An 11,644-nucleotide genomic window follows, 5' to 3' on the forward strand; every position below is an offset into this window, starting at 1 on the left:
TGACTCAGATTTCCCATTCTGGTCTAGACTTACCCTTAGAACACGTAAGACCACTTCCTAACCAAGGAGAGCTAGTCATCTACAGCCCTCAGTGGGGTGGTTATTAGAAGTGGGGGTGAGCCAGGGGCGGGTGGTGGTGAGAACTGTGCTGAACAAGACAGCAGGAAGGCCAAGCCCCCATCAGCGCCTGTTAGGATGTGCATGGTCCAGGAGAACAATGTGAGGCCAGGAGGTCGCCCGCAGGCTCCTGGCCAGCCAGAGGGTACTACACCCTTGGGAGCATCACTGTGGCCATTTTGTGTTAGTTTTGATTTAACCCGTCCAAATAAAGGCCAACACCATTCCAGTAGATGAGGCTAACCAACAGCAAAGACAACTATACTGTTTTATCACTATGACCTGGGACCTCAGTTTCTTCTCAAAGAGGCACGGGGATTGGTCAGAAGGGCCCTGAGAGTGTGCATGACGCAAGCGTGAATAAGCCCGGCCAGGCCCAGACGCCTCACCAAAGGAGCACGCAGCTTCCCTGTGCGCTCTGCTGTCCTGTGTTGTGAGGAGAGCAGCTGCTTTCAGACTCGCAGCCATAAATGTAAAACAAAGCTAAGGACAGCAGTGTCTCCGCCTTGGCGTCATTCATTCCTGTTTTGTGGGATCACAACATCTGAGCCTCTGAGTGCGGGGACGGCCTAGCAGGCTAGCAGCCAGATTTCGTTTCACCACTCTGGCTACAATCATCCTTTAGAGAGAAAAGAGGGAGGGCTGTGTAGGTAAATGTACCGGCAGTTGCTGGTGACCAACACATCAGAACAAGAGGAGAATGGAATGTCACAGTTCAGAACTTGACAGAAATACTTCTTAAAGACGTGGACTAAACCCAACTAACTGGTTCAACTCCCCAAATAAACACTTAATAAACTAGTTTGTACCAGAATTATTTCCGAAAACTACTGGGCCAAACCAAATCATAACTACCAAGAGTTAAGAGTCTCAGTGTTTTCTGAACTCAGTGAGAAAGAGCCAGGCCTGGGAGTTAAAAGATTTGGGCTCTGGTCCTGGTTCTTGCTGTGTGCCACCCACTAGGTCACAGTTTTCTGGGTCTTGGTTTCTTCCTGCACTAGGAGCACTGGGCTGGGCTAGCACCATCGCTAAGGCCCTTTCCAGCTCTTGACATTTCAAGTCTTACTCCGTTTAGTCCCCCCTCTTCCCCCCGTTACTTCCTGAAGACCTCCACCCACTGTCACCCTGGAGGCTGTGTGAGACCACTCACTCTGCTGTGCTAGCCCCATTCTACTCTGAACATCTTGCCATCTATCTTCCTCTCACCCCCCAGCACAATAATTCTGCAGCAAACGGCCTCATGTCGACACTTATCTGTGAGGCATTTCCAAGTGCTATAGAGGAATCCTCCCCACTACTCTCCATCACCTTCATGATCCTGAAATCCCACTGTTGCTGCCACTTTCCCCACCTGTATGCTCCCTGCTAATCCAACCTTCAAGTCTCTCCTTGCAGTAACCTTGGCTTCCAAGGTAATCAGGAACCCACTTGACACCCTGAAAACTTTTCGCAGCCAGTGTGGTTCTCCTTTTGATCCTGAGATCTCCCCCCTCCTCTCCCCTGATCCCTGTCTCTCAGTCAAGAGAAGGATGAGACCTTAGGGCCCAGGAAGAGAAAGGGCAGTGTGGCCTCCTAATAGTAGTAGTAGGCTGGGAAACAAATGGACGTTTGGTGCCTAGGTTTTCCCCGTGAGTGAAATATTGGCCTTAACCAGACAATAGTGTGAGCCTCATGGTCTTTTGGTGAGTTCAAATCCTACGCACAAGGTGGCCTTGGAAAGTCATTTCCCCTCTCTGGATTTGCTGCTTCCTGTATAAAATGAAGATGTTTCAACTAGCTCATTTCAGAGGCCCCCTCTGCCTCTGACAGTATGTGGCTGTATGTGATTTGGGGGAGGTAGGAACTAGATGAGAACAAAAGCCAGGGCATTACCGGGCTAAACCTTCAGGCTTGATACTAATGACAGGCCTTGGAGGAGTGAGTCCCCAGAGCTTGGGTAGCCTTGGCTGATGCTTCCCCTTTCTTTGCAACATGCCCTGAAGTGCAGGGACTAGCACAGAGGTGGGGCTATAAAAAGATGAGGAAGTGTTTTAGGGCAGCTGGTTATTCTTCCCCTTACCCCGCCCTCCCTCAGGCAGGCAGGTGGATGACTCAACAGGAGAAAGGAGTAGCTTCCTGAAGTGTAGTTTTCCAGCTGGGCTTGCCCTTTCCCTCAGCCCTGTTCCCAGAAATAGATTCCAGATTATTCCATAATCTCAACACCCTCCCCCACCACCTCAAAACACACACACACACCTCTCCGCCCTTTGTGGCCCCTTTGTAGATGACGCAGCTTCTCCCTGAGACTAACCCCCTTTCCCATGAACCCCAGCTTCTCTTTTATCCATTCAGACGCATCCCCTGCTGCAAACAATTTGTTTCCCCAAACTTGAGAGCAGCCCTAACTTCTGGTGGAAATGAGAGGGGCACTGCTGATTGGCTGAAGCTCTGCTGGGCACTGAGCTAGAACTTGCAGCGTCTTTCACTGCCGTAAGTCAGCTTAGACAGAAAGCTTAGAGCTTGGCCCTTCTCAGCAGGACTTGGCCCCACAGATAAAAGGGGGTAAGGTGAAGCTGTTGCAGACACAGTTTGCATTTAAGATACACAACAGGAGTACCAGGTAACAAGATGGGAGGGGAAAACACCTGGAGTGGGTATCAGAGAAGGCAGGCGTTGAGTCCCGACTTAACTACTAATTTTAAGCAAACTTTATGAGCTTTAGTTTCCTCATTTCTAAAGTAGTAATACTTGTCCTTCCTGCCCAGGCCCTCTTCACAGATGTAACAAATGTCAAATGATCTAACCTGACCAACTGAAGGCCCAGCTATACGTGCTACTAAGTGAGCTATCGCTATTCCTCAAAGTTTTAGAAAACACACAGCTGAGCCAGCTGCCTCTCAAAAGGATGCGCCTGCATGGGGAAGGGGGCGGGGGGGGGGTTAGGGCTTTTCACGCAGGGGACAGCCCTTCTTTAAGCAATGCTAGTAGTCCTCAGCTTCCACACAAACAGCTGAGTCGTACTGTGCTACTGTTTGGCTGGTAGGTTCAGAGAACCCAAAGTGGGGCTGATGGGCCAGCTGGGGTTCCTGGACTTAACCCCTACTCCTTTATACTAAGAAAAAAAGTACTCACTAGAGGCAATTTTATGTAGCTCAGGCAGGTCATGGCCCAGGACCCACAGCCACCTTTCCCCGCCGAGAGCCTCACCAGCAGCTGGGCCAGTCCAGCCTCCCTTTAGGCCTTGGTGGAGCTGGCTGGGACTGCTCATGGCCTAGCAAGAATGTTTTCTCCTCCTCTCTATGGTTCCATGTTAGAAAGAGGCCACAATCTAAGACAGGACCCAAGGCCGGCATCTCTCTCTTACTTGCGGGCTAAGGTGTGATGCAAAGTGCTCTGAGCCTGGTTCTGGAGCTTGCTCTAATGCTGATGAGCAGTGTGACCGTGGGGTGATCACTTCCCTATTCAAACCTCAATTTCCTCATGAGCAATAAAGGGGAAGGGAGAATAATAATTACTGCTCTACCTACATCACTGGGTGTTCTGAACGCTTGAAGAGACTAATGGGTGGACGTACTCCTGTACAAGAATGAGGAAGTGTTACCTGCTTGAAACAAACATAAATAACCCTGCACTGATGAAACAGCAAATCCCCTCCCAACCAGTTACCTGTTGTGGGAGAAACGACTACTGTGGTGGCCACGCCAACTCCTTCAGTCATGTGGGACATTCTGCTCTCACTGGACCGAGGTACATCCAGTCACATCACCACTTTCATTTTTTTACATTTTCATTAATTGCCACACGTTGGAGGCAGAAAGCATAGATAAATAGCAGCCCAAAATGTAATCTGTGGTGGTTCTAGTGAAAGATCATCCAAGAACCGCACCATCTGCTAGCACTTAAGAGAAACTTAGAGCTGAGAAATACAGAAATCTCACCATCTGCTAGCACTTACAGAAAAGTAGACTTCTTAGGTTGCTCTTGACTGTGAAGCCCCTGCAACTCAGTGCTTATTTCTGGACACCTCCCCCCACCCCCAGCTGGCAGAGCCTCACAGAAGCATTAGGGCCAGAGTCGCCAGATTAGCATGTCTCCTGCTTTTTCTTCCTGCTTCACTTGAAACAATCCACAGGAGGCAGTAATCTTCCCCCAAAAGGGAAAACGGCATAGAGGTTGAAGGAACCCTTTCCTTCTGTGACTCTTAGTCATAAAGAGAACCTTCTTCCTCCAGTGAGCTAGTTACCTTGCTTCATATTTGGAAACTAGCCTGCATCTTTTTGTACCCTAACATACCCTGAAGTCGTGGGGATGATGCACCTGAGAGATGACAGGAGCAGCAGCATGGGTTTTCCCAGTAACAGAAAGATACTGCTAAAACAGATCTCAGTTACATTCACAAGAACTGGAGCAAGTGACCCCAGAGGATACACAGCAGGCTTGCTAGAAAACAGGAACCTTCCAAAGCCCAGCTTGAGACCCAGGTGCTTTTTATACCTCTATTACACTTCAGTCTGCCCCGCCTCTAATCACTGAGCTTTCCGAGAACAGGAACACCACCACTTTGCTGCCTACAGGTTGCCAAATGGCTGACACTTGTGCCAAATCACATACCTACTTCTGAACCTAAGCTGAGTCATCAAAAAGAGTTCAGAAGAAGAATGATATCACAGAAAATACAGCAGGCCAAGGAATCCCAAGGCATGGATTCAAGCCTTGGCACTGCCATTTATGAGCTATGTGACCTCAGCCAAGTCACTTCAACCCTCTGGGCCATCATCCTATAAAATGCAAACAATCAACTATCCTTGCAGGATTTTATAGAAATTATAGGTGTGAAAGCATATTGTAAATATCTCGAATTAATCCCTTTTTGGTGCTATTCCTGACTACTGAAACAAAAATGTTCCTATCCCTCCAAAAAACCTAAGTTTCTTTAGAAAAGAACTCTGCTTACTTAGGAAAGCACTCCTCAACACGTTTAGTAAGTGAATCTTGGATTATCACAGGCTTTTACAGCTTCAGGATCCTGAAGACACATAAACTCGACTGCAGTCTGCTTCTGGTGTTTAAATCCCATGTCCTTGCTTGTCCTGAGAACTCTCTCTTGCCTTGCAGATTACATGAAAGAGTCCGTCTGCAGCTCTAGCACTTGTTCCCTGAATAGCAGTGAAAACCCTTACGCCACAATTAAGGACCCACCCATCCTCACCTGCAAGCTTCCAGAAAGCAGCTACGTAGAAATGAAGTCGCCTGTGCACAGGGGGTCTCCATACACAGATGTGCCATCCTTGTCGACATCTAATAAAAATATATATGAAGTTGGTAGGTGTCTCAAATAAGTAACTTAGTGAAATCAGGGCACTAGTGCAAATTCTGAGATGAAAACAAGCCCCCTTTAGTCCCCCTCTTTCGAAAATACACTCTTCTTTTGTTGCTTTTTAAGGAATCCAAGGTAAACTGTCTTTCCCAGGACTGCCCTCCTCTCTCATATAAGAATCAAATTCTTGTGCTAACTCCACTTTAAAAAAACACTAGGACTAGTAAGAAGCAGAAATACTGGGGATGGGGAGTCAGGACACATACACTTCAACTGGTTGTTGTGTATCAATTCCTATTTAAAAAAGAAAACAATCAGAATAGACATTTTCAAGTGTCTAAATCACCTACTTTCTCCCAGTTTAACCCAGGTCCCTGGGCTCACTGCTAAGACCCCAACCTCTAGGATGTTCTAAGGCCCTTGGTTTTGACCAGAGCTTGGGATTCTGATAGCACACTCACTTAGGTTTTCAATCTCTTGAACAAGCTTCAGTCCTAACCCTCATTTATCATAGATTTATAAATCCCTTCTCTTCCCCCACCAAGTTAAATAGAACTCTCTTGCCCCCAACAAGGCAACCAAAGCTAATCTGTTCTCTGAACTCATTTTTCACTATATTCCTTAGAGCCCACAGTCAGTGTGGTCCAAGAAGGCCGTGGTTGTAACTCCAGCTTTATCCAGAATCCATACGACCTACCTAGGAACAGCCATATTCCTGGTCACTATGACCTCCTCCCAGTAAGACAGAGCCCTGCCAAAGGGCCCTCCCAGGACAAGCAGTCTTAAGAGGGATAAGCCTCTCTCTTGCAATGTGCTCTGCTGAATATTCTCAGACTCTGAAAGAAGACAATCCCTTGACTCGAAATAACGGTACAGACTGACTCCAGCTGCGTGTTAGTTGTAACGTTCACCTGGAACTAAAGAAGAGCTTCCAAGTGGGACTGGGGTAATTGTTCAAAAAGTCCACTCACAAAGGCAAATTCTACCACCTACACACCCCCAACCCCAAATGCCCTGGATTATATGATTTTTTAAAACATTTAAGATACAGCTACTCATCAAAATCAGCTAAATATATATATATATATTTATATATTAAATTATTTGAAACATGATGCTTAGCATGCAGAATAGGTTTTACCAACTTTCCTAGGGGTGAAGGGGACTGGGGAGGGGAGGGAGGTAGATTACTTTAAAGCACCTGAAATGTATATGTACTTTTGGTTCCTGTTACATTCAACATGTTTTATTACCTAAGATAATTAGTACATAGACACAAACTGTGCTAATATCAATCCTAAAGTACCCATACATATATGTCAGGTCAATCAAATTATAACAGCCAGGATTACAGAACTTAGCATATAGTCTGATGCTCACAGTTTTTTTTTTTTTAAGTAAGACTTTTATAAATACAAATTAACTTTCCCGGGGGAAGGTATAGCTCAAGTGGTAGAGTGCATACTTATTAGCACACACAAGGTCCTGGGTTCAACTCCCAGTACCAGTACCTCCTCCAAAGATAAATAAATGAATAAAGCTAATTACCTTCCCCTCATAAGACAAGGAAAACAAGCAAAACAATTTAACTTTCCCTCTTCTGCCCCTGGTGGTGGTAGGAGAAAACGTTTCCAAAGTGCAGCAGCCTCTTTGTCTAAAACAATGATTTCTAGGCCAGCTTTACCAAATCTTGCCAATTCAAAGTTCAAGAACATTGCAAGTCGGTCCTGGCCTTGCCTTAATCTGGCCAACATCCGAGTCACTCCATGTGAAACAGAATTCTCAGATGATGCTTTAAACAAGCAGTCACAGACTGGTAAGAATTAGATATCCCTAAAAACGGTTATTTGGCCTCCCAAATGTATTTAGTTGGCATTCCCTGACTCAGAAGAGTACTTGCTTTCAAGCATTTGTTCATAAATCTTGAGCTCGATGTAGTATGGAACCCAAATGTGCAGAGGAATTAGACAGAAGTGGATATAGGAGGTTTAAGTTGTTTATAAAGTATATTATGCTTTTTGATGGAACTAAATGAAATGATCAAAGAAAGAATGGGCAATAATCAATTGCTGTAACATGATGTAAAAACTCAGCATATAACTATATGAAGTACTTCTACCTTCTAACCACCACCTGAGATGGCCAAAAATGTATTACTATGAGCCGAACGCTCCGGATCCCAGGACTCAGGTGCACCTGCACCTTCCACTACTAATGCATATATGTAAACTGGGGCTCAGCTGAGTCAAAATGGAGCCACTTCCAAGCCCTAAGAGGACCTCCTCACAAGAACTAAAGACCAAAAGGGCAACCTGGGGAAACTGATGGCCACCCCATAGCACTCCATTCTCTGATTAACAGTCCAGCCAGTAAAAAAACAAACAAAAACCTGCCAAAAAGGTATACAGAAGAGGAACTAAATGACTGTAAATGACTGCAAAGCTGGAACAGCTGCTCCAGGAAGTGTGGGAGTTCTGAAGCCCTTGATACACATTGGAAGTCGGCCATGGAACCCATTAGTTTGGGCAATAACCAGCAAAAGCAAGAAAATAAATGAGTAAATTCTCCCTCCCCCACTTCACTCAAGGCTTAAGCAAACTTTATTGTTAGGGGAAAATATAATACTTACATGAATGCTGCATGTGTGCATGGGAGCAAGTGATCAGGAATAGCAAATTTACTTTCCAATAAAAGCCTTATTAAAATATAACAATAGAAAATTACTTTGTAGGCCCAAGTAAATGTTTCTCATATTTATGTAAAAAGAAATATAGATAAGAGACTTACCTCAGTATTTCGGGGCACCAAGTGCTCAAATATCTTTGTCAAGTAAGGATCAAGAGGCATGGTGAAGTCACATCAGCGAGGAGAAACTTCGTCTCAGTCCCAGGTTTTACCTTCCCATACCCTGCATGTACAGTAACTGCCGCCTGGCAAACTGCAAACAAGCAGCATCACGCAAGTTTCAAGCTTCACCTCTTTTTTGCCAACTATCTTCTGGGCAAAATTCAGCAAGAGGTGGCAAGGTGGAATTGCTGAAGCACTGGGTCAAGAGATCTGTGTTACTTGCCCTCTCTGGGTTTTCCCCCAGGGTATTAAAAAAAAGGAAGAAGCAGAGAGGGGTAAGGGAGCTCTAACAACCCTTCAGCTCTAGAATTCTTTGATTTTTAAAGAAATGTAATACAGCTCAAATCAGGCAATACGGTGGAGAAGGGAAAGGCAGAAAGTATAATTAAGCTATTATAACAACAGCTGCCTTCAGATACCTAAGCGTTACTGTTAAAGACATTTCAATCTAACAGAGCAACTATTAGCAACTTCCATCTAGCACTGTCACAAATAGGTTCATGGTCAACCTAAACATGTGCACTGCTGCATTTTATTGACAACTTGGAAAGATCTGTTCAACTATTTTACAGAAATTAAGTTTTCACTCCAAGTGATGTGTATACAATTCAAATGAGTAAGAAAAGTACAATTACTGTACAAAAGCGTAAGTGTAACTATGAAATGACAATACTTTTTTTAAACAACCCAGATTTGTAATATATTTATTCACTGTGCAGAGGGATTGTACCTTGTACAAAATAAAATCAATTTCTCAAACTAATTTAACAAGAATGCGTACTGTTGTGTTGCAAACTGAAAATGTGTCTAGAATCTACACCTTAGGTTTAAAGGTAGAACTAACCTACATTTTGTGTGGTCAGCCAGAGAAGTGAAAATCATCCCAACAGACGTTTGAAAATAAAGTGAAACGACTCTATCAAATTTATAACAAGAGAGTCTCTTCCTTTAAAAGTAATGAGTGGATGCAATATATTCTTATTCATGTCCAAAAATTATTGAAAAAATTTCATACACATCAGTATACTCAAAGAATTTCTCTGCTTTCACAGAGATTTGGACTCAGAGACAACTACAACTTGTGCTCAGCTCCAGGGGCACAAAGGTGCTTCTATGAAATGGAATAAAGGCAAGTTTAAGGGCCACCTAATTTGCATAAGTACAGTGAATAGCTGTCTGCCAGAAGTTATCACCCCATACAGTACTCTGGGTATATCTGTTTCAGGACCTTTTAAAAATATAACCTTGTGACCTAACTGGTAAAGAAGTAGGAGGACTGATTTTGTAATAAAGTACAGATGCTAAAAAATAGCTAACTGAATGCATTCAATGGTATGTTTAAAGTTTCTCCCTCATACTTTCAAAGTTTTGTATGTAATCCTCATCCTTAGGTTAAACTAAAACCTTTCAACTTGTCAGTTCACAAGGCTTACATGATACTCAAAAGTTATTTAAGTTGTTTCCATTTAATAAAATGTTTAACCAAGAATAATGTATGTTTGCTAGTTACAGAATAATACTCATTCAAAAAAAAGATCTTCCTAACAGATAATTCTCAAAGGCTGGGGCTTTGGCATCTGAGTGAAAGACAAAACATAATCAAGAGTTAAAAGGCTAAAAAAGGTATCTGCTGAGAATAATAGGGAAAGATAATAACTTACGAGACTCAGAATGCTATCTAGTATCATAAATGATAACCAAGGGCTGCAGGTTGTACACTCAATACAGAAGATTCAAGAATGATACTATTAGCCGTTCATTTAGCCAGAAGAGGCCCAATTAACCTGTATGTAGCAACAGAAGACAGAAAATCTATCTCAGAAGGGAGATGGATACATAAGGGGTTCATTATCCTATTATTTGTACTTGTGTATAATATTTATTACATGTTATTTATACAGTAATTTTATATAACAATTTGTATTTTTTAAATGTTTAATCTGAATGGTAATTATCAGACTGTAGCTCCCCCAAGCTAAACTAGAATGAACCCCAAGACTAGCCCTTCATTCTTTTAGATGGTACTTCCTTAATGTCCTCCTACAAGGTTGTAGGAGGGGTAAATATTATGAATGTCCAACTATGAACAAAGCACTTTCCCTCCCCTTGTGCATCTTACTATGTAGCAGTTACAAACGGGCAGGGATAAATGGAGGGCCCTGGTGATCAGTGGGGTGGTGATTATACATTTTCTTCCCTGACTTGCAGAGCTAGGAAGACTGAGCAGTTGTCCAATCCAAACCCACAGAAGGTAGAAGCTCTGGTCTGTATCAACAGTTGTCAGATTATCTCCTCATTCCAGTTTCTGCCTCCCAAGCCATTGTCTAGCCCTCCAGAGCCTTGACAATGAGTGCTAAAAACAGTACACTTACTCATTAGGATGCTGATAACAAGGTCTGAGTTTCTGTGGTTTGGGGCAAGGTTAAGTTTCAGTGACTCAAACACAGGAAAGGAATTCTGTTAGTTATTAATATTTACCACCATCACAGGTACTGATTACACAGTAGTGAAAATAGCCAATATACATGACATCCATGCCAGGACCTACCAATCCCATGCTTAATAATGTTAAATAATGGAATTCAAATGTTTAGACTACTAATAATTAATTACTGTATTAATAGCCAAATATAAATCTATAGGCTTGGAATTAATGATTGGTTCTATTGGTGGAATCCGTCCCCAGATTGACCACCTCACTATAGATTCCTCTTAGAGACAATTAAAAAAAAAAAAAAGCTAAACACAAAATGTATTTTAAAGTTCTCTCTCCCATGTGTGAATATATCTTAAAGTATATCTTAAAAGCCAGCAGAATTTTCTTTTAACAGTAAAAGCCAAAACACAAGCAGTTCTCAGCTCATAGTTGACAGGGCAGCCCCTTGAGTGCTCCTCCCTCCTAGTATATATGGTAACTTTGATGCATATTTTTGAAACTGATGGCAGTTTTGCAAATGTACTGAAAGCTTTCATCTTACTTAATGGTGTTAATAGGGAAATAAAGATAGCATTTTAATCAAGTTACTGTTAAGATCAAAAACATCTTGCAAAGTACATACCTGATTTTTACTTTCTATTAAATTTTAGTTAGAATGTATAATAATTTGGCTCTAGTACCTGAAGAAAGTGTTCATTCATAGAATTGTTCAATTAAAGCTGGGGTAAACCCCAGAAATGACTAATCCAGTCCCCTCATTAACTGGAAGAAAGTGAGGCTCAAAGATGACTAGAAGAGCTGTGCCTAGAATCCACATCTTTGTCACCCAGTCCCCCGCTCTATTATACCTGCCACTTTCAATCTTTTAACACGGAGTTTAGCATACTTCTAATACATTCCTAGTACCAACTTCCTTTAAAATATTTCTCTATCCTCCAATCAGTTTT

At 42.9% G+C, this 11,644-nt stretch overlaps 1 protein-coding gene across 4 annotated transcripts in view; it reads left to right on the forward strand.

Moving 5' to 3' along the window:
• The window catches only part of MEGF11 (multiple EGF like domains 11), a 332,393-nt gene extending 325,993 nt beyond the window's left edge, over positions 1 to 6,400 (forward strand). For 2 of the 4 annotated variants that reach the window (XM_032480913.1, XM_032480915.1), the window contains one exon: positions 5,212 to 5,348. In XM_032480913.1, coding sequence (XP_032336804.1) covers positions 5,212 to 5,220 — 9 coding nt within the window. In that variant the 3' untranslated portion in view covers positions 5,221 to 5,348. Of the gene's footprint in view, positions 1 to 5,211; positions 5,419 to 6,038 lie in introns of those variants that run through there. The other 2 variants (XM_032480910.1, XR_004320355.1) reach the window with 2 other exon arrangements.
• The last annotated feature ends 5,244 nt before the right edge of the window (positions 6,401 to 11,644 follow it).

This window comes from Camelus ferus, chromosome 6 (assembly GCF_009834535.1).
Source record: "Camelus ferus isolate YT-003-E chromosome 6, BCGSAC_Cfer_1.0, whole genome shotgun sequence".
NCBI lineage: Eukaryota > Metazoa > Chordata > Mammalia > Artiodactyla > Camelidae > Camelus > Camelus ferus.